The sequence below is a fragment of the Anser cygnoides genome, chromosome 1 (assembly GCF_040182565.1).
Source record: "Anser cygnoides isolate HZ-2024a breed goose chromosome 1, Taihu_goose_T2T_genome, whole genome shotgun sequence".
NCBI lineage: Eukaryota > Metazoa > Chordata > Aves > Anseriformes > Anatidae > Anser > Anser cygnoides.
Window position 1 is genome coordinate 111,896,553 of NC_089873.1, and position 25,221 is coordinate 111,921,773.

The 25,221-nt window shown below is 38.7% G+C and overlaps 2 protein-coding genes across 5 annotated transcripts; one reads left to right on the forward strand and one right to left on the reverse strand.

Annotated features, from left to right (window-relative positions):
• Nucleotides 1–10: 10 nt before the first annotated feature.
• RWDD2B (RWD domain containing 2B) lies at nt 11–3,524 on the reverse strand. 3 transcript variants are annotated; one of them, XM_013182702.3, is made up of 5 exons: nt 3,390–3,524; nt 2,842–3,060; nt 2,658–2,725; nt 1,650–2,015; nt 11–922 (listed from the first exon to the last, which is right to left on the reverse strand). In XM_013182702.3, exons 1-5 carry the CDS (start codon nt 3,498–3,500, stop codon nt 685–687), a joined length of 1,002 nt encoding a protein of 333 aa, XP_013038156.2. In that variant the 5' UTR covers nt 3,501–3,524; the 3' UTR covers nt 11–684. The 3 variants fall into 3 exon arrangements, with proteins under 3 accessions (XP_013038156.2, XP_013038154.1, XP_013038155.1); XM_013182700.3 differs by lacking the exon at nt 3,390–3,524 and adding an exon at nt 3,153–3,352; XM_013182701.3 differs by lacking the exon at nt 3,390–3,524 and adding an exon at nt 3,228–3,342.
• On the forward strand, nt 3,399–24,911 carry USP16 (ubiquitin specific peptidase 16). 2 transcript variants are annotated; one of them, XM_048055645.2, is made up of 18 exons: nt 3,399–3,538; nt 6,256–6,354; nt 8,266–8,444; nt 9,130–9,233; nt 11,669–11,772; nt 13,589–13,770; nt 14,795–14,887; nt 15,491–15,621; nt 15,987–16,074; nt 17,865–17,943; nt 18,886–18,977; nt 19,783–19,839; nt 20,677–20,847; nt 21,278–21,947; nt 22,646–22,740; nt 23,928–24,014; nt 24,314–24,470; nt 24,582–24,911. In XM_048055645.2, the coding sequence occupies exons 2-18, from the start codon at nt 6,294–6,296 to the stop codon at nt 24,704–24,706; spliced, it is 2,475 nt and encodes an 824-aa protein (XP_047911602.1). In that variant the 5' UTR covers nt 3,399–3,538; nt 6,256–6,293; the 3' UTR covers nt 24,707–24,911. The 2 variants fall into 2 exon arrangements, with proteins under 2 accessions (XP_047911602.1, XP_047911603.1); XM_048055646.2 differs by having other exon boundaries at nt 13,592–13,770.
• Nucleotides 24,912–25,221: the final 310 nt, after the last annotated feature.

Consider the following 25,221-nt stretch of genomic DNA (forward strand, 5'->3'; position numbering starts at 1 on the left):
CAAACTCCTGGACTCAGCAGGGTACCCTTTATTATGCTGGAGTGCACTTCCAGGGAGCCCGGCCCCTGCTGTACCCTGTGCAGACAGTGGTAGCGGAGCCACCGCAGCATCCCACACCCGTACGCACGCTTACCTAGGGAAAATTCTCGTGCCTTACTTAGAGAAGGCGCCCTACCTCGTCCGATTTGCATGAGTAAGGTGCTCCTATTTCATTTCTATATAAAACATATTAATCTCATCACTTAATATACATTCAGGTAGAAAGTACAATAAAAGATTGTTACCAAAACGTCTTCATGTAGTGTACGTAAACAATAATGTCAGGTAAACATCTCTTCTCCTCAGATGTCCACACTTCATTTTTGTCTATTCCTACTCATATACTCATTCACTAAAACCCCATGTTCTGTAACTCTGCCCAGTAGGTTATCAAACTTATTTTCTTTCCTCGTAATTAGCTACGTCCCCTAAATTCCCTTATATAAATTATATTCCCTGCAATAAAGCATTCATTCAGTCATTTTCATTACTCAAATCGAACTGAATACTTGTTTTCATAGAAAACTGGATTTGTCGTATCAAGCAAGGATAATCAATTCCCTCTCTGATCAACAGCTGCAGAACAGCTAAGGAATCTGTTATGAGGATTAACTTACAAATGTAGGCACTTGGACCTATGGTGACCTAATGCCCTTCAACCCCAAAGTACATTTGAAAAATGTCAGCACATCCTTTTTTTTCTAAAAATTGATATAGCTGCCCCAAATCCATATGATTTCCTCTGGGACCATGCGCATCAAAACATTTTTCTTCCAAAGCGGAGAACTTTCTTTGCTTCTGAATCTCAGCATGTCCTCCACCTTCCAAAGAAACATCTTCTCTGTGCCGAATTAGTATTCTTTTCCACGTTAGTCTTTTTACTCTGAAAGCAAGTGGAGAAATATAAGTCTATCCATAAAATACAGACTGTTTCATAAAACACTATGAAATAGCTATTATCACAGAAATCAATACAATTAATTTGTACACAAATTTCTGGACAGAGATTATGGTTCAGATTATGGTTCCCTAGCTGGTCACAGGAATACTACCCACAAGCAAATATTCCCATAAGCAGCAGCTTGTTTCATTTTATCTCTGCCAAAAACATTAACGCTTTTCATCACAAAATAATTGATGAAGATGCAATTTCAATTTCATTGCTCACTTCTGCCTTGCCTGTGCTAATTCTCACGTTCTCATCATGCGTTGTCACTCTCTCTTTACTGTTATAATCAAATAGTAATGTTTAGTTAGTCTCTGCCATACAGAAACATAAATGATGGGAATAGAATAAAATATGAATGTAAGCCAATATAAACACATAAATATGTAACAAGCCTTGGTTACTGTAGTCCATTGCTATACCACTGACATACAGAGGAAGATAAAACAGAAATAAATGTGCAAGAATTAGTAACTTTGACTGCTGTATCGAGCAGTACTGTGAATATTCATAGTTGCAAATACATTATGATTTTAAAAAAAGTTCTTTGCAGACCTTTAAAGGCTGTAAGGTGGTTGAGCATCCCACCAGTGGCCACAAACACAACACATAAAAACACAACATTCAAACTAGTAATGGCATTTAAGCATAAAGAAAAACTAACCTTGACCAGAACTCTTCACAATTACTTTGTAGACCTTCTACACAAACAACGCCTGGTTTCCCCGGCATAGAAAACCCTGACAGAGAGAGCTCCTTCGCCCATTCAATAATATTCTTTCTTTTTTGCTTGTTGTAAATGTGGTGACTATAGATCCACAATCTAGTGAAAATGACGTCCTCAGACTGCGTGGTATTTGATGTCATCACTGAGGAGGCTGAAAGCTCTCTGTCAATGTAAGCAGATGCATGGTCTTTAACCCATTCTCTTGCACTCAACATGCAAGGCTCACCACTGCAGTTTTGCATCAAATATGTTTTTAGATCTGAGTTCAGCTGAATCTGCTGAGAGCGGCTTAATAATGGTGACCTAAAAAAAAAAAGTGTAGTTGTAATATGCTTATGATTTATCATGCTATTCAAACAGTTTACTTCAAGCTGCCAAAAAAAAAAAAAATAGGCCACATGCACTTACTATTGATACTTAAGTCAAATTAGCTACAAAAAGATTATAAATAACACTTATTGTGCTAACTCTTGAGTACGCATATAGTACTACCAATCTGTACATGAGAATCAAGACAAAGGCACATAAGAAGTAAGCAAGGTGACTGAACTGGTTTTATATAATGTTGAATGATAGAAAGTACCTCTTTAAACAGAAAAGTTCCCCCCAAAATAGTCTGGGAATATTGAATATTTCAGCATTTTGAAAAGGGAAGAATACGACTACTGGGTAACTTGTTACTCTTTTAAGTAGTGTTAAGCCTTGTCAAAACTGACAAACAGACTTACTGAGCATCAAACCTATGAACAGCTACATGTAACCCCTTTGTACAGAAGATGGCACTCCTTGCTTTTCCTATTTTTCTCAGTTATTTGCTGAAGCAACTGAAGAAATCATATCCTTGTAGGTTTTTCTTCAGCATCATTGTCCATCTGGCTTAATTTAACAGCAAACTAACCAAAAAAGACTAATTTGGGTATTATATCTGTATTTTTCATAACATACCTCACCGTAATTTCTGGTGGAACAGTTGGATATTTAAACGGTAAAGCACAGACCATAGAGAATTCCACCTAAAAACGATCAAATGTTAAGTTCAAGGAAACCCTAAAAATCCCACAATATTATTTTTAGGATAAGAATTAAAAAGCCAACCCCCAAAGTATCCAAACGAACATCTTTACGATACCATCGAGGCACCGGGGACCTCGGGCTTTACGTTGAGTATAAACTGGACTTTCGAAGAGGGCACCTCTGTGGCCTCGCTTTCAGCAGAAAGCTTTAGCTCTGCCAGAGCCAGCGGGTCGGTGACGAGGAACTCCTCCTCGCGGGGAAACATGCTGGAGAGCAAGTCCAGCTCCGACACCTGCGCCTCGGCTTCCTCGCGGCTGGCCATTTCTGCGGCTTCCTAAGCGAAAAAGAAAGCAGGGGGAGAAAAGAGTGGCTTTACTATGGGAAGGAATTCATCGTGTACCTACAACAAACCGCACCGGGCCTTACAGCCGCGCTAGGGGGCGTTAAAAGCTCGGGGTCAGGGTGACAGCTCAGGACACCGCCATTACGCTCCGCCATTACCCTGCTTCCTCCTCCCCTCCCCCCAGCACCGCCTCCATGCTTAGGGCACCGCCGCTTCACCGCCGGCAACTGCGCACGCGCCCCCTCAGAGCACTGCTTCCCCGCTTCACCCTACGCCACTGCGCATGCGCCGCCTTTTCCCCGCCTTCCCCTCCGCCCTACCGTTCCCTCGCACTTCCAGCATGCAGCGCGCCGGAAGTACGCGCGGCAGCCGGTGACCGTTGCCTCGGCGCTGAGGTGAAGTGGCCGAGCCGGGCCGCCCCCAGCCGCCATGCGCCGCCCGGCCGCCAGCACCGCCGCGCCGGCATCAGGTGAGGGGCGGGAGGCGGCGGGCCGTGCTGTGCCGTTCCGGGCCGTGCCCGCGGCGCTCCTCCCGGCGCAGCCGTTCCCCCTCGGCTCGCTTCCGCGGCGCTCCGCTCGCGGCCGGGCCGCCTCACGGCCGGGGGTGCTCGGCTTTTCCTATTGGCTGCGGTGCCTGTCAGTAAAGGCGCTGAGGAGGGCGAGGGCCAATCGGAAGCGGGCGGGGCGGGGCCGGCTGCGCGGCGGGACCGGGCAGCACGTGGGCGGCGGTGGGGGTAGAGGGGAGGGGGGGGCGATGTGTCAGGCCGCCCGCTGGTAGAAACTAAACTGGTAGCGAAATTAGGCCCCGCCGTGCCTTTCCCTGCGTAAGCAGTTTGGTGCAAAAAGCTGGAGAGGAGCCTGTCGGACGAGTCCGTCCGCACGCGGCGTGGGTTAAGTGAAGGGCGCTGAGTGTTGGTGCGGTCCTGTCGTGCTGCCAGGGGTGAGGCAGCTCGGGAAGGCTGAGAGCTGGGGCTGGGCAGCCTACAGAAGGGAAGGCTCCGGGGGGACCTCATGGCAGCCTTTCAGTACTTGAAGGTGGCTTATAAAAAAAGATGGAGAGCGACTCTGATCAATCTGTTAATGACAGGACACGGGGTAATGATTTTAAACTAAAAGGGGAGATTTATAGGTTAGGAGGAAATTCTTCACTGTGAGGGTGGTGAGGCCCTGGCACAGGCTGCCCAGAGAAGCTGTGGATGCCCCATCCCGGGAGGTGTTCAAGGCCAGGTTGGATGAGGCCCTGGGCAACCTGATCTAGTGGGAGGTGTCCCTGCCTATGGCAGGGGGTTGGACCAATATGATCTTTAATGTCCCTTCCAACCTAAGCCATTCTATGATTAATGCTTTAGAGTTGCTTGTAAAAGATTGAGTTTTGTAGCTTGTGTGGAAAGACAGGCTGTAGAGGGAGTTTATTGGATGAGCTGTCATTTCTCTTTCCAAACAAATTGAATGCTCAGTTGTAAAAGGTGATACTTCTGCTCTTGATGTGGCTGCCTACCTGTCATTTAACAACTGGGTCATCTCTTCTAAAAGCACACCACTGAAAAGGTTCTTCCTACAAAAAGTTCTTTGTGGGTATCATGTCTAAACTCTCACAGGCTTACTTGCTCTTTGGTACCCATGGGCTGGTTTCAGTTTTTGGCTGTGACAGCTCCAAGCAGGCAGCTGTTCAGCTGGGGCAGGTGTGGTGCTGAGTTCAAGGTAAGAAATGGTTCTGAAAGGATGGATGTTACAAGTCAGATTGAGTGGCGTGCTGACACATTTACATGAAGCTGACTTGAGGGGTGGAGAACAGAGTTAGGCAGATCTGCAAAGGCTGCATAAAACTGCAGAGACTCAATTTTGAACCTTTTTAGATTTCATGTTTTCAGTGTACTGCAAATGCCAATTTTAATATTTGTGAAATAAGTCACAGAGCCTTAGAGAATACAGACTAAAAGATAAAAATCATAGAATCACAAAATGGTTTGGATTGGAAGAGACCTTAAAGACCATCTGATTCCAACCCCCCTGCCATGGGCAGAGACACCTCCCACCAGACCAGGTTGCTCAAAGCCCCTTCCAGCCTGGCCTTGAACACCTCCAGGGATGGGGCATCCACAGCTTCTCTGGGCAACCTGTGCCAGTGCCTCACCACCCTCACGGTAAGGAATTTCCTCCTTATATCTAATCCAATTCTACCCTCTTTTATTTTAAAACCATTACTCCTTGTTCTGTCACTACACTCCCTGACAAAGAGTCCCTCCCCAGCTTTCCTGTAGGCCTTCTTTAGGGGGAGGCTGCTAGACTGGAAGGCCATTATACAGGCTGTAAGGTCACCCCGGAGCCTTCTCTTCTCCAGGCTGAACAACCCCAACTCCCTCAGCCTGTCTTCACAGGAGGGGTGCTCCAGCCCCTTGATCATCTTCGTGGCCCTCCTCTGGACCCGTTCTAATAGGTCCGTGTTCTTCTTGTGCTGGGGGCCCCAGGCCTGGATGCAGGACTCCAAGTGGGGCCTCACAAGGGCAGAGGTGGGGGGCGGAATATCCTGCTGTGTGTGTAGTAGCCGAGTTTTTGAAGGGAATCACTTGGCGTAGGGCTCTGTTGGAATGTCACTCTTGTCTAGAAAGGTTTACAGTCATACCCAATACCAGCCCCATATTTGCTTGTTATGGTGGGAAGGCAATGATAAATTTTCCCCAAAAAAAGGAAATTTAAAATTTGGAACTCACGTTTTTGGATTTTTAAATATGTTAAGAGTACTTGCATGTGTCAGACTTTTAAAAAGATGGAAGGAATTTGCAGTAGAGAAAACCGAATGATCGTAATTGCAAGAAAAAACTTGATGATTTAATGAGGACAAACCCAATTCCATTTCCTAAAATCCCCCTGTTTTCAGTTACTTAGAGTCTAAGTCCTAAAAGTGTATAGGATTTTCAATATATAACTTAGTATACAAGAGGAACAAGGTGGATGCTTTTGATTTAAGGTCTTAACCCCTTTTTTTTTTTTTTTGTAATTCACACTGGTATCTTGTCTCTACCACAGTTACAGTTGTTCCATGTTAAAGTATAATTAATTCCTTTTGAAAATGTCAAACAAGTTAATTCACTTCAAGGGCCATCTCAACCATGGAAATAATTTATTGTTTAGCAAGTATTAAGTAAAACCAAAATGTAATTTCCAATTTCCTATTTTTCCTTGCTAGGTCACTGTTCTATTTAAAGAAAATCACAGGCTACAAATATGGGAAAGAAACGCACCAAAGGCAAAACTGCACAGTCTGATGAGTCTCTGGATATGCTGGGTATGTTTCTTCAGAGAAGTCTTGTAGTCCAACAGGAAAAAAACATTTGTTTTGACTTCAAAGAAGGCTTGCAAACTCTTTAATATCAGAATGCCTTTACACTAGGTAGCTTCACTGGCTTTGAAGACGTGGTTATAAAGTGTGGGTTTGTATAAATGAAACTGAAGTCCTTTAAGAATCTTTAGTGTTGCTGCTTTTTAAGTGTGCTGTAAAATAATAATAAGACCTTGGAAACTATTACTCAGACGCTACCCTGTTCTTAACTGACACATAGATCTTTTTGTCCTGGTCTTGCGTTAGCTTCTGTGTTCTATGGCTTTTTAACTTCTTTGATCTTGACACCAGAAAAAAAAAAAAAAGACGAATGGTCTGCCATGACTGTTCCTCATCCTTCTCCAGGAAAAAAAAAAAAATCAGTCATGGTGTAACTGCTGATGGCCTATCACTTCTTTGGCTAATAACAGGCTAGCTTACCCTGACAAAGTCCTGGAAAGCTGGAAATGGAAAGTATTGTAACACCACTGTAGAGCAGCAGCCAAGATACAAACCTTTGTTTAAAAAATACAGTGTTGAAGTTGAAGATGAAGCCTGTGGGTTTTTGTGTTTGTTTTTAACAGCTTAAATAATGCATCTAAGTACCTGCATTTGGCTCTTACTGGCTAGTGTTTGTACTGAGATAAAATCCTGTACGCTTGGTCAGAAATTGAATGGTAGGTACAAAACTAATACTTGTTTTAGCTCACGCGAAGAAGAGTTTAGCATCTTGAGGCTGTAGTTGTGAATACAGTCCTCAACAAAGACAGATTCAGAGCTGTTATGCAGTCTCTGATCTAATCCATAAAAACGCCTCTGTAGACCTAAGGCTTAAGACTGTTGAATTATGTAAACAGCTAAGTAACTTCTCAATAAAAGTTTGACAAAAATAGGATTTTAACATATTAAGTACATATGATGCTTTCCTTTTAGCATGTGTTTCTTTACTCTGTGCTTTTTGACTTTGAGATAACTATTCATACTGTCAGAAATTTGACCTTGTATTTGGAAATGTAGACATTTGTAACTGCAAATAGTGAAGAATTGTAGGTTGCTGATGATAAACATTTGAACCTACGCTGTATTAAAAAAAATCAAACCTTTAAAATATGTTCCTCGTTAATTGTTTTGAGGAACTTGAATCAGCTTGCCATGTGCATTGTCTGTCACTCTTGATTTCTCTGCGTAGAAAAAGTTTACAGATGGCTTTTCTTCATTCTCAACTGTCAGTCTTAGCAGCAAATGCCTATTCTCAGCATAACCATTCTCAGCAGAGTTTGGTTAGATAGATGGAGTTCACACCAGGACCAGAAGATGCAGCTCTAAGTAGGGTGTAGAATTGTAATGCAAAGTGATAGTGATATCAATAGGGTGATTCTGCTATTCTTTTCTACCATAGTCTGCAGCATAATTTCACAGGGACAGCTCAGCTGGAAACATAATCTCCACCTCTGTAGGCAGCCAGGTGCTGCCTTGGAGACTGGGAACTGTGGCAGTGGGCTGTGGCTGCTCCCTTAGAGGTGTGGGAAATGTAACACCACAATAGTAGAAGCCTATTGCCGGGCACAATAGGTAGGTATCCAAAAGCTTTGACAGCTCCTCTGACAGATGTAGATATGAGTGATACTTGGGCTTTTTTTGTTTGGTTGTTTTTTTAAGTAATGTAATAGCTTAGGATGCAGCAACAATATCCTCCAATTGTGAATGAGGGTAACAAAGTATTTTTCTGAAAAGTTTTTTGGTGTGTCTGCTAAATTATCAATGTTCCTTTGACTCTGGAAGGGTCATCATAGCTTCTGGATTACAGCCCGTGTCTTTGAAGCCTAGACACACGTTTGTTACAGTACCTAGAGTATTCTTGTCCTTTTTATTTTGTAGAACCTATGTGCAAGCATATTCGTAAAGGACTGGAACAAGGTCATCTGAAAAAGGCCCTGCTAAACGTCGAATGGCATGTTTGCCAGGACTGCAAGGCAGACAATAAGACACGAGAGAAATCCGAGGAGGAGAGTGACGAAAGCCCTTCAATATGGTTATGTCTAAAATGTGGCCATAGGGTATCTCCTTTTTTTCTTCTTAATTTCTATTCAGATCTTTCGGTGCTTCCCAATATAGCGGAGCAACAGAGTTTCTACTTAAACTGTTATAACTACGTTTTGATTATTATTATTTTAAAGGTGATGCTACGTGAATGATTTGATATACTTTAGTGTTATGAAAAATGTCAGCTCTGAATTGCAAGTGAAGTACTTAGAAATGCAGTACTTAGAAGCTTGGCACAAAGGCATTTAGCAGACTTAAGGCGAAAACACAATCTTGAGGACTTACTTTCCTAGAAAGTCCAAATTATTTCTCTAAGAAAATATACATTTCTGTTAATGCTCCTAATTTTTTATTCTCCTGTATTATCTTGTGCTAACACTAGTTTATTAAAGTTAGAACTGCATGCTGAAGAGCTTTTATTTTTGTTGTTGTTTTTTTCTGTTGCGTTCTTCAAGCGGTTCAAACTGAAATTTGTAAATTAGATTTCCAGTCCTCAGACGACTTTAGGGTTATTTTGCACCCAGTAAGGTACTTTTCTCTCTGCAGAAATAAATGTCTGAAATAGAGCCATCTATTTATCCTAATTAATTGAACATAATTAAACAGTTTTCATTTAAATACTTTCTTTATACACTGACTATATATGTTTCATTGATAGTCAACTGGATTTTGTGACACTTCTGGTTATCAACATTATAGGGCTGTGGCAGAAATTCTCAAGAACAGCATGCTTTAAAGCATTACACAACGCCAAGATCAGATCCCCATTGTTTGGTTCTCAGTTTGGACAACTGGAGTGTGTGGTGAGTTTGTCAGGCAACAGTTAACACATAGAAGGCAACAGAGGTTGGGATATAATTTGTGTTTTCGATGTGATTTCTGGGAGTTATCTCTAGAAATATATAAAGCATTCCACACACAAAAATGCCAGCAGTCTTTGTTAAGATCTGCTGAATAAATATTGCTCTTCTGTAAAAATTGTAACTAGAAAATTTTCATAATTGAACCTGGAATTGAGCAAATAGTAAATACTGTTGGTTTAGTATTTTACTGCTTTTGCTTGATCAGAATACTGACAAATGGAAGCATGTTATGTAGCTCTAAATCTTAACTTCCGTCCTCTGGGGAAACTCCTTCCTGATGCACACTTAATGAAAAACCTGATTCTTTTTTTTTTCTCAATAATTATGACCTCATCATACTATAGGTATAGTTAAGAAGCACAGCTGTAGAATTACAAGGTGCCAGTGGATCTGTCAATACAAATGCTATCTCCCTGTTAGTATTTCCTTCTCTTAAAAGGAATAGAGTGTTACTATGTAAGGGAGAACCTTAATATTCTAAACTGTGCCATGCAGAAATATTGTATATGACATAGTTTTGATTTTGCTTAAGGTCACCTTTTTCTAACTTTACTGTTTGTTCATTTTATATAACATTATCTCATTACTCGATCATATTTCGCACGTATGTGTGATGACCAGTGTTTCCATTGTACTCTGGAATGGAAATGGACATTGCCAGAAATATATATTGCTAATGAATTAGTTAATTTATTTTTGTGATTTTTAAATCAGTGTTAAAAATACAGTTTCTAAACACTTTATTTTCTCAGTTCTAAAATGGCTGTAGTTTTTAAATCAGCCTCCTTGTGAATGAGAGGAAGCTGTTTAAGCAAGGTATTTTGCTTCCTTCTAGAATTCTTCATTTGTACAGACTTGTCCAAGAGGTTATTCACAGGATGGTATATTGGGTGTAAATTATTGTTATAAATCAGTACTACAATCCAGAACTATATTTCACCCTGGGATTAGTACATAAAAGCAAAAGCCAAAAGCAGTTTTAATCAGAATTTATTAATTCTGCGAATGTATGAGTAAATGTCTGTAGTGTGCGTGCATACATGATTGAAATTGTATTTGAATAATACCTGTAAATTGCTAAAGAAATGGTTTTGAGCATGGAGAGAAAGAGGAGAGTTTTAATAATTCATTAAGTTCTGCTGTTTTGGGGTTACAAGTGCTGCTGTACATGTTTTCAGTGTGCCTTTTACCCGTTGGTCAAACAGGCATCATTACCATCATCTTTTCAATCCCTTAATAATTTCAAGTCTTTAAATTAAAAACAGTTGACAGTTGAAAGGTTATTTTGTTAAAAATTGCCCATGGAAATAACTACTGTATGTTATTCCAGGAGTGAGAATGTCGGTCTGGTTAATTATTAAATAAATACATACATACATACTCAAGGATTCCACAGGTATTGCCAGTTTTTTGTTGTTGTTTTTTTTCTCTCATTGAGACATGAAAAAGCAGGAATATTCTCAGCGAATACTGAGGATGCTAGAGATATAGGAAGGCAATTTACTGCAGACTTCTGCTGCTTTTAAGATCAGAAACGAGTCTGACTTAAGGTAATCCTGAGATCTGCTAAATGCATTTGTGCCTAATAACTGTAATTGACATGTTTCAAAGTGCAGAAGTATTTGCGTTCTCTTCAAAACCTTTTGTGATCTCTTCAAAGAGGGCAGATTCAATTGGGCAGAACTACAAAATTGGTACATACAACTCTCCTTATGCTGTATGTGTTCTGGCAGAATTTAACTCTTACTCAAGCCTTAATTACTGCAGCTTCTCTCACAATTTTGTTTAAAACAAATTAGCGGTCTAACCATATGTTTTCTTTTTCCCTAAAAAGATGAACAGGTTTATATCCTAAACAAAAGAGTAAAATAAAATTTTAAAAAAGGCATGCAGGACTAATGGAGCACACTTATCCAGTTTAAATACAGTGAAACACTTCATTGGCTAGAATAAACAGATTTTTTTTTCCATGCCATAGAATTGGTACATTGCTTCCTATGGGGCTGATATCTCAGTTTCTTTATGTGGGCAAAATCTGCCCAGTACTTGTTTTGCATGTAGCATAGGTTTGTAAGAACATCTTTTAAGGGTCTAATTTATGTTTGTAGGTCATCACTTCCAATCACTGAAATTGTTCAGTGAAGATGATTTTTAACTTACTTTCTTAATCAGAAGTAAATTGAACACTTCTGTAAGAATTCAAAATCTCAACAAAACAAAAACAAACAAACAAAAAAAAAGACACACAAAACAAACCTTGTAATTTTATAACTTTGTGTAATAAATTTAATCAAACAAGTAAATAGTTGAGGAACTGTAATAGAAAAAATAGGATTAATTGTTTTTCTCTTTTGGGGGTGGGTGGGCTGATACAGGTGCTACATATGTGATAATGAAGTTCCATACAACACTTCAACACGGTTGGGCCAGACTGTGGAATATGTTAAAAAACAAGTTTGTCATGACTCATCACGTTCAGGTAAGTAACTATAGCATATAGACAGTAAATCAGAAAGTCCCTTTAGTGCAGCATACAGTTCTGTAAATCGAGAATGTGCAAGAATTAGTTTCTGGAGCACTTTATGGTAAATTAAAAGGCAAATTTATTCCTTTATGTTTTTCTTTGTCAGAATTCTGAAATCATAACATCCTAGCCCACTTAATCTGACCAGGATTTTGTTTAGTGTCCCCATACCTGTTACAAACCAGAAATACAGGAATAGGAGGGGAAAAAAATTAAGTATGACATTGGGCTGTTCTGTGAGTTAGGAATTGACTCTCAGTATTTGGAAGTGTCATATTTATTCATCAATATTGCTCAGTCTTTCTTGAGATTTGAGGGAAAAAATAAGTTGTTGCTTAAGGATAACTTGATTTTTATTTTTTAGGTATTTCTGTAAACATTTTGAATGTGCCAGCTGGAATGGTTAGGCCTCCAGCTGATGCAGCTTATTTCCTAATGGAAGAAGAGTGATGCGTAGCCACAAAAATCAAATTCTCTTTTTAGTATATTTAGCTGTAGTGCATTGAGAACTCTCTAAAATGGTGTTTTCAGCCTGCAGTCTGTCTGCAAAACATGGTTGTTGTTTTTTATTGCTGTGTTTTTTTTCGTTTGTTTTTTCTTTTAAACACCTCCCATAGTTTCCACAACATGCTGTGCTCTGCAAAACTCTCTGTCTACAAGGCACTTCCGCTGGAATACTTAGAAGTATTTGCTTATCAAAATAAATACTTTAACTCAAGGCTACCAAAATTTAGGCTCTTTGGGAAATAGATCACACCCGATGCAAGTAGTAGTCATCTTAGTCGTCATCTCTGAGTATTTTGTTCAGGAATCAGCTGAGGTTTTACCAGAAGGAATTTTTTTTTTTGTGGAATTTTACCACAAGGAATCAGAATCTTTGGGTGTGTTCCGTCAGCCTTTACCAGATAGGTGGTTTCTCTACATTTAAAATTTGAACTTAAATTGGTTGCCAGAATATTTTTTTTCCTTAGGTTTGAACTAGAGTGCTAATGAATACCTGGATGCAGTTGTCTGCTTCAGGTGTTCCAGCTGTTTTCTTGTTCATCTGCAAAGATTGTATTGTCCGTTCTCCTTGTTTTCTCTGAGCTATCGTTACATTGTCTTAAGTCAGTCTTGGCTCACAGCCCCATACATTGGAAACCTTATCAAGACTAGACTGTCAAAGTGGTAGAACGACTACAGGTGTTACTCTGAAAACTACCTAGAGTTCGTTTATGGTTTTGTTTAACAGGTCATTGAATTTTCAAGCTGTACAACAAGGTAATAAGGGGGGAAATAACTAATGTGTCTTGAAGAGCATGAACCTCCCAGTTTCATCTATTTAGATTAATGTAGTGAACATAGGAGTTCTTTGACAGTGGGAAACCTGTGCGTTTAATTTCAAACAATAAGGCCATGTCAAGAGGGATATTATCTCAGATGTCATCTTACTGGATATTGTAGAAACCCCTAAAACAGAGGATGTTGCAACAAGAATGAAATTTCAGATAACACATGCTGAGTTTCAGAAATTGTTGGCGTTAATGGCTTGCGAACTAAATGTCATGTTTAAATTCTATGCTGCTCTGAAATGGTTTCAAATGTTTGTTTGCTTGTTTTAGACCAAGTGCTAGGAGTTAGGAAGCTAAACCAGTAGTGTTGCAGCTATAGAACTACAGAATTAATTTTAATGTTTAAACTTTAAACATCATAGATTGCTGCTGCCTGTAAAAACTTTTTCCTAGCCCATTCCTTGTTTGTGGGTAAATGTATGTTTGTTTGTTTGTTCCAGCAGAAAAGCAGCAAGAGAATAAAGACTTCGGAAATAAAAAGGTAGAAAAAGACAGCAGAAATGAGCAAGAAAAAGAAGTCTTGCTCAAAGAAGAGAATTCTCATTCAAGTACTAACTCAGAAGTGACTGTTAAAGGACTTAGTAACTTGGGGAATACATGTTTCTTTAATGCAGTGATGCAGGTACAGTAGTTAGTGCTGCTTTTAAAAATAATTAAGTAGAATAAAAAGGGAGTTGCAAAAAAAGGCCAAAAAAAAAAAAAACCTTTTTTACTCTATTGTACAATGGCACAACTAGAATATGATTTTTATCTGCCAAGAATGATGGGTTCATTTTAAAAATAGTTTGTTGGCCCAGAGCAGTATGAAGGAATGGAGCTGCAGGTTCAGACTTGCACTAAGTGAAGATTTAACCAGTTGCCTTGTCTTTGAAGGACAGCATCTTTTCTTTATAGAGATTAAGCATGCCAAATTCCTAATTTAGTAAAAAAAAAATAAAATAAAAATACAGTCTGGTTCATCACCCTCACTGACCTCTTAGAATGTGAGAGATTAAAAACCAAAGACTATGGGCGTTTACTGAAACAAAATACTCTCTCTCAGCAACAGGAAATCAAATAGAGGTAAATATTAACTGCATGAGCATACTGCATTGCCATCTCATGTGTCTTGGATATGAGACAAGAAGTGTTTGGATAAAATGAACGTCCTTTTTTTTTGTATGTATTCATTCAGAAAATGCATTCTTGTGCTTTTTAGCTCCTGATACTGAAGCTTTACTTGAGCAAATTTCCCGTTGTACTTGCAGGTTTTAGTAAACGCAGTTCAGTTTTATTTCTTAACGTGTTTTAAACCAAGGAAATAGTTACATTTTACCTTTTGACTTAAAAACGGATAGTAGTAAGTAGACTGTGTCAAAAGGAGTGTCTTATGAAAAATAATACGTTTAGGGTTTCTGCAACCTAAAGTAATACATAAAGAGAGTAGTTGCAAGTCCCATCAGCTCTATGTAATTTATCTTTAGCTGTTAAGCATTGTTAGAATTTCCAGAGTTGTGTCCAGGGTAGAAGTTACCATTTTAGTCCTGTTTGGCAAAAGTAACTTGCCGTTAATCTGGTTGCCGCAAATTCCATGGCAAGTGGAACTCCTTTGCCCTTCGTCTTGTTCCCTGGCTACCAATCCTTTTTCTGTGTTTTTTCTTCTACAGAATTTGTCACAAACTCCAGTCCTGAGGGAGCTGCTTAAAGAAGCTAAAATGCCTGACACGACAGTTAAAATTGAGTCACCTGAGTTATCTATGGTATATAAGCTTCAGCCTCCATAGTGTTTTTTTGTTTTTGTTTTTCCCGATTCTGTTAAAGAAACAAACAGTACTCTGTATTTTAAAACCGTTTAACTTAAAATGTTTTACATTGTTAGTATTTAAAATGTAAAATCAGTGGGAATTTCACCATTGAATTTAATAGAGCTACTACTGAAGTCAGTAGTGCCCTTTCAGTTCTAAAGTGATGAAAACATGTAACTTTTGATATAGTGTAATTTGTCTAAATGCAACATAGGAAACTAGAGGATGTCTTCAGCACTAACTTAAATAATGCACGTATCATTACAATACAGATTTGGCTGGGAAAGAAGGGTTTTGCATTTTGAGAAATTGTAGTACTTTCCTGAATAAAAGCAAGAAATACGGAGTTGCAATTAAGCAACAAATTGTTAAGGATTCTTAGCCCAGTGTTTCTACACTGTGCAATGAGAAACCATTTCTTGTTTGTTTTTGTCAGTTTAACATACTGCAATTTTGGAATTTAATCAGTTTGGAATTTCAGACAAGGAAAAACTTAATTCCAGAAGGATCTGTCATCAAATTAAGGCGAAACAATTCTATTGCTTTTGTTTAAAACAGGAACCTCAGCTAATAAAACTAGATCCGCCAGGTCCTTTGACATTAGCCATGCATCAGTTCCTGACAGAAATGCAAGAGACAAAGAAAGGGGTAGTCACCCCTAAGGAACTTTTTGCTCAGGTTTGTAAAAAGTGAGTATCTGTATAATTGCTTGGTATAGTGAGTATGGAAAAAAAATGTTAGTTGTTTAAACAAAGGTCAGTTTTCTTCTTTTTCTTGAGCTCGCATCACAACATGTAAAATTTCCATAATATGTAAAAAGCTTTTGGAAAAAAAATTATAAAGAGCCAAAATATAAGTGAATAGAAGTAAAATGAAAGATACTCAGTGATATGCTCAGATTGGCTAGCCTTACGTTTTTGGAAACTACCATAATACATTTGTTGCTCTTGTATACATGAATGCGTGAGACTTTGGTACTGTATGTTTGGAATGAATTGTGTATCTCTAAGGTCAATTATACTTTTCATTTATCAATTTACACTTCATTTAACAGAGCAATACGATTTAAAGGTTATCAGCAGCAAGACAGTCAAGAGTTGCTTCGTTACTTACTTGATGGCATGAGAGCAGAAGAAATCCAAGTGAGTGGTAATTCCATAGCTGCCTATACCTTTCTTCTTCCTACCCCAGACCAAGACTTTAACCCCTTCTGAGGGGAGAAAAAGCATTCTTTCTCAGAGAAGTCAACCCCTTGTAGAGTGGTTTGTGCTGCCCATAAGCACTTGCAGTGTATTACAACAGAAGTGTAAAACCTGGCAGCCTCTGAGTAGTACAGTTGCAAAGGAGCAACCACAAGTAATGTTAATTTTACAAAAGAAATAAATTTGTTTATGGCCTGTTGTTAAAGGTTGCCCTTGTTGTGTAAGTTTCAAAGGCAGTGGTGTTTTCTGCTTTTCTGGAAGGCAATGTACTGCCTATTCTCTACGCTCTTCCGGTAAAATCAAGTAGAAAGGTTCAGTTTTGTTTGCTCTAAAGGGTCTTTGGTTAATTTAACGTTTTTCATATAAATGTCTGTTGACCTTCAGAAAGTAGATTGACTTGTCCAAAACCATAGAAATAATAAGTTGGAGCGTGTGCAGTCATCCTAAATCATGTCCTTTTGTGTTCATTTCTGAAAAGTCTGAAAGAATGCTTGTGGGAATCCCATGGTGTTCTTTTTTTTTTAATTGTCCAGTTCTAATTTTGAAAAGTATTTCATCCTCGTGTTAATTTGTCATAGGGTTGGAAGGGACCTTAAAGACCATCCAATTCCAACCCTCCTGCCATGGGCAGGGACACCTCCCACCAGACCAGGTTGCCCAAAGCCCCATCCAAGCAAGTGTTGAACACCTCCAGGGATGGGGCATCCACAGCTTCTCTGGGCAACCTGGTCCAATGCCTCACCATCCACCCTCATAGTAAAGAACTACTTCCTATTATCTAAATCTATTTTTTTAATAGTTTAAATCCATTACTCATTGTCCTATTACTACACTCCCTGATCAAGAGTCCTTCCCCAGCTTTCCCGTAGGCCCCTGTTAGGAAGGCTGCTGTAAGGTCTGCCCGGAGCCTTCTCTTCTCCAGGCTGAACAATCCCAACTCCCTCAGCCTGTCTTCACAGGAGAGGTGCGGCAGCCCTCTGATTATCCTCGTGGCCCTCCTATGGACTCATTCTAACAGGTCCATGTCCGTCTGCTGTGGCCCCAGCGTTGAACCACAGTGCTCCAGGTGGGGTCTCATAAGAGCAGAGCAGAGGGGGAGAATCACCTCCCTCACCCTGCTGGCCACACACATGGATACCCAGAATACAGCTGGCTATCAGGGCTGCAGGTGTGCACTGCAGGCTCATGTCGAGCTTCTCGTCCACCAGAACCCCCAAGTCCTTCTCAGGGCTGCCCTCAATCCATTCTCCACCCAGCCTGTATTTGTGCTTGGGATTGCCCCAGCCCAAATGCAGGACTTACACTTGGCCTTGTAGAACCTCATGAGGTTCTCACGTGTCCACCTCTCAAGCCTGCGCAGATCCCTCTGGCTGGCATCCCTTCTCTCCTGCATGTTGACTGCACCACACAGCTTGGTGTCATCAGCAAACTTGCTGAGGGTACCCTTGATCCCACTGTCCATGTTGCCAACAAAGACGTTGAAAGTCTTTTAACATAAAGATGTTAAAATATTTCTTATATACTAATTGCAATATTTTGGTGTATTTATTGATTGGTTGGTTTTTTTAATATCAAAATGTGGGAACTGTTGCGTCTCTATAGGCAGTTGTGCTGTTTGTATTGATTTTCTTAATTAGTAAAGATTTTTTATCTCCATATGAATCATTTTGTAAAGGTAACTGAATTAGTTTAAGAAATTGTGCAATGTCAATTTGTTCTGAAAATTTCAGCGAGTAAGTGTTGGAATACTGAAGGCTCTGACGGACTCTAACAAACAAAATGAAGAAGAAATGAAAAAGAAAATTAAAGGTAAAATACGTGTTTGTGATGATGTGATAAATTTTTTCTTTTCATTCAAGTATGCAAACTAATGTTAACAGTTACAACTAAAAGATACATTTTTAATAAACAACTTTATACTACATCTTGTATGTGTGTGTATCTATAGCATAAGGCTTGAAAATGTTAAATGGTCTATTTAAAGGTTTTACTGACCTCAGTGGCATTTCTTTTGTAACAGAGTAAAAGAGAGTTGATTCTACAGTCATTATACATTAGAAGATGTTTGGGTAGTTTTTAATTATTCAAGTATTATGAAAGAAGCTAAGATATTAGCACATGAATGTAAAAACTTACTCAATCCTTATAGTTCATTATTAGTTATCAGTGTTACCAAAAACAAGTTTGTTGGATTTTTATTGCTGTTTTTAAAAAAAAAAAAAAAAAAAAAAAAAAAACCCACACTGAACAGAGTTTAAACTTTTCAATGTGACTTGGGTTGGGTTAGAAGATGAAGACCAAGCTTAAGCTCAGAATATGCACTACACTGGAGATATAACTTGAGGAAATTGTGTTTGTTCGTAGAGCACTTAATACTGATGAAAGCTGTTGCTTGTTTTTTTTCTTTAGCTTCAGACAGTTGTCTGAGTTAAATCCAGGGAGGAAGCAGGAACTGCTACTGGGATGTGGTAGTTCTGAGAAAATAAAAAATGCATTTGACTTGAGAAAGCAGCGAAGTTGTCAGTTCAGTCAAAGTGTCTTCTGTAAATGTTTTCACACCCATTCCTTTAATATGTAAAAGAATCTTAATTTAAGAATCTTCTGTACTTCCTAAGTAAACTAGAACAGGCACTGGTGCATGCTATGTACATTTTATATACTGCATTTTTAACTCGGTATGTCATAGTTAAATTAGTTGAGTATATTATATGCAATATTACTGACTTTACTATATACTTTGTCAATTTTCAGAATATGAGAAGAAAAAGGGAATAAAAAGTTTCATAGATCGAATCTTTGGTGGAGAATTAACCAGTACGATTATGTGTGAGGAATGCAGAACAGTAAGTAAACTGCCTGCCTTAAATAACCCGGAGCATGATTTTATGTAATCTGCAGAACTCCAGAGTAACTATCTGTAGAAATAAGTGGAGTTAGAGAGATTTGCTTCAGTTAATGTGTTTCTATGAGTTGACTAGCTACATGCTTTTTGAAGAGTGGCATGGTTTGACTGGAATCTAGCTTTATAGCATAAGGGAAGAAAATCTTCCAGTTCCTTTCAAAAGAGTTCCCAAAAAAAAGAGGGCAGCAGCATCATCAAGCTGCCTCTGCCAAAAAATTTTACTCAGATTCCTGCTGAACACCTTCCAGTGGTGCCAACTGTAGAGTGGATGAATTGTTCTATTTCAGCAGTATGCTATTGGGAACTTTTTCCTTTTCCCTCAGACAACTAGGTCTCCCTTTGTCACATGGGAATGATTGTGGGATTGTGAGGAAATAGGTAAGGAAGAAGGTACTGTGAGGATAATGCATCCTGACAATAAACTAATTACAGATATTAGTGAGTGGGCTAGATGCATATCCCATCTGATCACAGAATCAATCCCATAGGCACTAAACTGGGTTCCCATGTGCTAGGCTACAAGAAAACTGAAACTTGGGAAAGCATTTCTTGTTTGTGGAGTAATGTAACTGGTAGATTTTGGTCATAGGTAGTTATCTACATTTACCAACAGCTTTGTTTTATGTTTGTATGAACAAGTAAAAGGATGCTTTGAATGCAAACGAGGATATGTACAGATAAGTCTATTGACAGCAAGCCAGCTAATTCCAAAAAATTAAATTGGAGTGTTTAATGTTCATTTAAAGGTGTCCTTGGTTCATGAATCTTTCCTTGATTTGTCACTTCCCGTATCAGATGATCAGGTAAGAAACTGTACGTGCTTTATGTCTGGCTTCTTTTCATATAAGCAAACAAAACTACCTTTATTCTCCAATCACGAGGGAATTAATTTATGCAGCTTTCTAAATGTGTGTTTCAGAAGCTAAAATAATAAACCTGCCCCCAGAAGGTAGAAAACAAGATTTTCAGGAGAGTTATTTGTTTAAGTTGATCATGTTTTGATTTACATGATTGATCTCAAAAACTGACACTCAAAAACATTGATTTCTCTGAGTTTTATACTGGCAATCTGCATATATAATGTGTCAGATTTGCCATGTAGCACTGCTCACACAAGAACTAGGAATGCTTTTTGAAATGAAATCCCCTCAACCAAAGGGTTCACGTTGTCTGCAATGAACAAATTTTGCTTTAACAGAAGCAAATAAAGGATAATACTACAAATTGTGCGGCAAACAGTTCAACTGAAAATGTCTCCACTTGAGTGAAATACTACTCCTCAGTGAATTTAATTAGATTTACGTCTGTTAGAGGCAAAGGTAATGTCCTTTTACATGTTCAGAATTCAGCCTTGATAGACATACTTTTTGATACTGTTTCATTCTGCAAGTCATTGTTTCACATGGACTCCTTCTGGAGTGAGATGCCTCTTCTGTAAGCATTAGGGTGGCTGGCATCAATGCGTTAAGTCGTATGTTAGAGTCAATGAAATGACATATTTTGAGCTGAAAACTCAGATAACATCCCTGCAGTTTTCTCTGAAATTCTGTGTTGTTATTCAGGACAGTAACATATCTACTTTTGTGGCTATGTGTTTTTTGATTTTTTTTATTATTATTTGTTTTTTTGTTTGTTTGTAGAAAATAAAAAACACAAATGAGAGAAATGCTAAAAAAAACAAAGAAAAGGAATCTGAAGATGAAGAAGAAGATAAAAATGATGGCTGTTACATTAAACAGAGAGATGAGCCCCTTGGTACAAGTAAGCACCTTCAGAAAAAAACAAAGAAACTGGCCAAAAAACAAGCCAAGGTTGGTTTTGATAAATATTTCACTTTTATTTATGAAGCACTTGCAACTTATGGTAAAAAATAAAAAAAATTCTTTTTGCTTCCTCAGTTTAGATACAGGAGGAGGGGATGGCTTAAAATTTTTCCTCAGACAAATGTGCATCCAAGACGGTCAATTGTACATATGTCATAGCTATGAAGAAGTTACGTGCTCTGTTAATAGTTGCCATGATAGGTATAACATAATATTCAGAGGTGTAGTGGGGGCTATATCTGAGCAAGGATAAATTCAATGTTAGTTAAACTGATGACCTCAGATTACTAAATCATAGATAACTTCCCCCTTTGACACCTATGACATACAACAAAGAATTTGATAAAGAAATGGCTGGAACTGCTAAATATCATTGAAACTTTTTACATGCTTATACATTATTTCTACCAATTTGCAGAGCCAGCGCCGCCAGCAGAAGCTCCAAGGAAAGGTACTTCAGTTGAGAGATATCTGTGCTACTGAACAGTCAGAAAAAGCTGTAGAATATAACCAGGAAAGAGAGGGAGAAATTAACTCTGAAACTCCTGATGTGAAGCAAGAAGAGGAATCACCAAATGATTGCAAAGATCACTGCTTAACTCACGAAGACTTAAGTATAGAGGGAACTGAAAGAGAAGTTCAGAACATGCTTGAAAATACAGGAAAACCAGAACAAGAGTGTGCAGAAAAGGAGTCTCTCATGGATCTCCCTGCAGAAGTTTTAGATTCTCCTATGAAGCTTGTCAATGGCCTTGACAACCTATCTTTGAAAGATGAGGATGATGAAAACGAAGATGAGGAAGGGCTTGCTACTGACTTTTCAAAAATACGCTTGAGTGATAATGTTGAATCTGATACGAGCATCTTAGATGACCTTCAAACTGTTCCAGCCAAGACATGTGAAGTACTAACTGAAGATCCCGAAATGGCATTTTGTACTCTTGCAAACAGGGAAGACCTGAACCCAGAAGAAGGTTCAATACATCACTGTTTGTATCAATTTACCCATAATGAGAAACTTAGTGAGAAGAATAAACTACTCTGTGATGTATGTACGCAAAGACATTGTGGACCAAAGAACATGAGAAGTATGATAAAATATCTTTTTTATTTTTAACAGATTTCATGATTGACTCCTATATGGGTTCCTATCTAGTGCTTGGGTGGTTGGCGGGGCTGTTCCTAAAACGGTATTTACGTAGCTTCAAACTTAGCTTGCATCAGTATTTACTGTGCAGATTGTGAGAACCTCTTTCACACAAACTAATACAAGTTCTTAACTGAGCAGAACAATGGGCTCACAAGCTTGCGTACAGAATAATGGAGGACTAGAAAAGAAGAGTGGTCAAAGAGGAGTGGGTTTGGGTTGGGTTTTGGGGTAGCACGGTCATTGCAATCTAGAAATTCATTATGTGGATGAATGTAGGAAGTGGTTATTTACCAGATGACTTCTGTTCCTTTCTCAAATATGAAAATTCTGTTGTAACAGTCATAGGGAAATCATGTTGAAGACCAATGAAAGCTACGTGCAATTTCTGAATCATAGAGAGCACGCGAGAATTCATCCTGCTTTTGCTGATGATGCTTAGACAGTGTGAGCAGCTACTTTTGTGATATGGGAGCTGCAGGATGGCAGTTTCACGGTTCATCATGTTAAAGGGGAGTGTTCAGTTTCACACTCATTGTAGTGGATGACATTGTAACAGTATAAATAGTGAAAATAATCAAATTCTTGCTGTAACATTTCTTTAGATATTAATCAATTGATGGCTTTTCTGTTCTGCAGGTGAAAAGAAGTATGTTTATACTAACGCTAAGAAGCAAATGCTAATCTCTCTTGCTCCTCCAATTTTAACTCTTCACTTAAAGAGATTTCAACAGGTAACAAACAGGTTGTTATTACAAAAATGTGCGTGTTTAATACGTATATATGCATGTAGTACTAGCTTAACTTAGATCTAATGTTAGCATATTTCCATTTTCCTACAACCTGTTTTTTTTGTTTATCTTCTCAGCATGTGGGAGGTAGTTGTGTGCAGGGTTGTTTTTGTTTGGTGGGTTTTTGTGGTTCTTTTTGTGGTGGGAGGTTCTGGGGTGATTTTTTTCCAGGAAAAAACACATTCTAGCAGTAATTGAGGCAACGTTTTTTGTGAGCTTACTTGCAATGTATTTCTTCACCATGGTTACTACTTATTGTATTAAGTAGCATGTTAGCATTGTTTCCTGCAACTACAGCAGTTCATAAACTCTTGTATTTCCATGCAGATAGAATAGGATTCCTTACTAAATGAATTTAACAAATAGGCTAGTTGAATGGAAAACAATACAACTGAAGTCCTATTTGTAGACACCAAAGTAAAGTGACTTACCTTTTTCCTCAAGTTCTTGGAAAACTTTAAATTTAGGGCTTTAACTCCTCAAGAAGAAAAAGAGGAAATAAATAAGGTTGGGAGACAGCATTGCCTTTTCTCAGTTTAAAGTCATTAAGTATTTTGACTGAAATGCTTAAAATAAATAAATAAAATAAGGGAGGTAATTCAGTAGATGAAAAGCATTCCACAGGGAAAATGGAAATGTGTAGAATATTCCAAGAGACTATAATACAATTAAGGAAAAACATTTGTCATCTCTTACTTTGCTTTTCCAGTTTGTTACTGGAAGTTATTTGAATAAGGTGGGAGTAGATGTTTTGTCAGTTTTGACAATCTAAAATTAGATCATCAGGCATACTACAGTATCCGAAAAGCAAGAGATGTCTTCATAATTACATGAGTATGTAGACCTGATTCTTCTTCCAAATCTGCTACCGTGAAGTTACCTTCAGAGTGAGTTGAAGAGCCATCTTAACTGGTGCAGCATCTAGGGGCAAGGAGGTATTGGCCAGGAGACCTCAGGCTTTTGAGGAAACAACACAGCGTTGTTTCTTTGCAGTTTTGTCTAATGTAAAACTAACTTTTTAGTGTTAAAAAATTAACCTGAAATATTTATTAAGCAAGCATGGTTTTAATGTGCTACACTTAACGTTATGGATTTTTCCTCTACTTTGTCTGTTTAATTGTCTGTTTAAGGCTGGATTTAATCTACGGAAGGTTAACAGGCATATCAAGTTTCCAGAAGTGATAGACTTGGCTCCTTTCTGTACAGTTAAATGTAAAGTAAGTGGAAAAACAGTCAGATTTTCCTTTCCCATGTTTTAATATGCTTTCACAGTTAAGCTGCTTAGCGGAATCTGTGTAGAATGCTTATCACATTATTGTGTGATAATACAATTTAACTTCTAAGTGCAACTTGTACTTGAGCCTGTCAGTGTATTTCCACTGATCATAGTTGCAGCACCTCGCATGAAGGTGTAATGACAACTTCCCTTTCACCGGCAAACAAATGGAAGTGTTTATATTCTCGCCTGTTTAAAATCCAGTGCCTGACTGACATACCTTAACTTTCACTTTTACAGAATGTGGCTGAAGGGAGTACGAAAGTATTATACTCTCTCTATGGAGTTGTTGAGCACAGTGGAACAATGAGGTCTGGGCACTACACTGCTTATGCTAAAACGAGAAATATGAACAAACATCTTTCTGATCTTGTCCCTAAAGGACAATCTCCTCAAGGTAAATAATTACAAGTATCTTTACCAATCACTTCTTACTGCCAAACAGTAACAGGATTAAGTACTTCAGTTCTTTGTAATAACTTTAGCTCCTAAACTCTTACTTTGACAGCTTTAGAAACTGAACCAGTAAAAGGACAGTGGTTCCACATCAGTGATACCCATGTACAAGCTGTGTCTGTATCAAAAGTGCTGAGTTCACAAGCCTATCTCCTGTTCTATGAGCGACTGCTGTAAATCATCTGAGAAGCCGCCTTGTACCCATCTTAAGCAGCCTGAAAGAAGGCAGGAACTTGCAAATCATGTTAACATGTTGGAGCTACTGTCTACAACTGCAAGAATACACTTTGTGCTTCTTAGACACACTGACCAATGGTTAACTTATACTTTTTCCAGTGTTTTCACTACTTTTAAATAAAAGTCTTTTTTCAAAATTACAGCTTCAAGTTTCTAGTGAGTAAGGTGTGTGTTGTTACAGACAAGCAACTGCTGCTTTCCTAGTCTCTTGCAAGTGCCATACGTTTTAGCAATTCTTTCACTTTACAGTGACCAGCAATAATTTTGAACTAGTTATCTCAGTTACATCTGTATGTATTTTAGAGCCTCTTGCACTTAGACCCCACTTCTTTCTTTCTTTCTTCACCTCACAGAGCTGAGACAAATGCAGTATCAGCCATCTTTCTGCTCTTGGCTTATTTCATATGGGAACCCTCAATTTGCAAACTCTGGGAATTCTGTGGCAAAGGAATCTT

Bases quoted from the DNA above. Each gene is read 5' to 3' on its own strand.
- RWDD2B (XM_013182702.3), bottom strand. From the start codon at position 3,500: ATGGCGGCTGGGGGCGGCCCGGCTCGGCCACTTCACCTCAGCGCCGAG. The intron at 3,061-3,389 runs GTAGGGCGGAGG...TTTTTCGCTTAG, and splicing joins GCTGGAAGTGCGAGGGAACG to GAAGCCGCAGAAATGGCCAG. The intron at 923-1,649 runs GTTAGTTTTTCT...ACTTGCTTTCAG, and splicing joins TGTGAAGAGTTCTGGTCAAG to AGTAAAAAGACTAACGTGGA.
- USP16 (XM_048055645.2), top strand. From the start codon at position 6,294: ATGGGAAAGAAACGCACCAAAGGCAAAACTGCACAGTCTGATGAGTCT. The intron at 11,773-13,588 runs GTAAGTAACTAT...TGTTTGTTCCAG, and splicing joins TCATGACTCATCACGTTCAG to CAGAAAAGCAGCAAGAGAAT. The intron at 17,944-18,885 runs GTAAAATACGTG...GTCAATTTTCAG, and splicing joins AATGAAAAAGAAAATTAAAG to AATATGAGAAGAAAAAGGGA.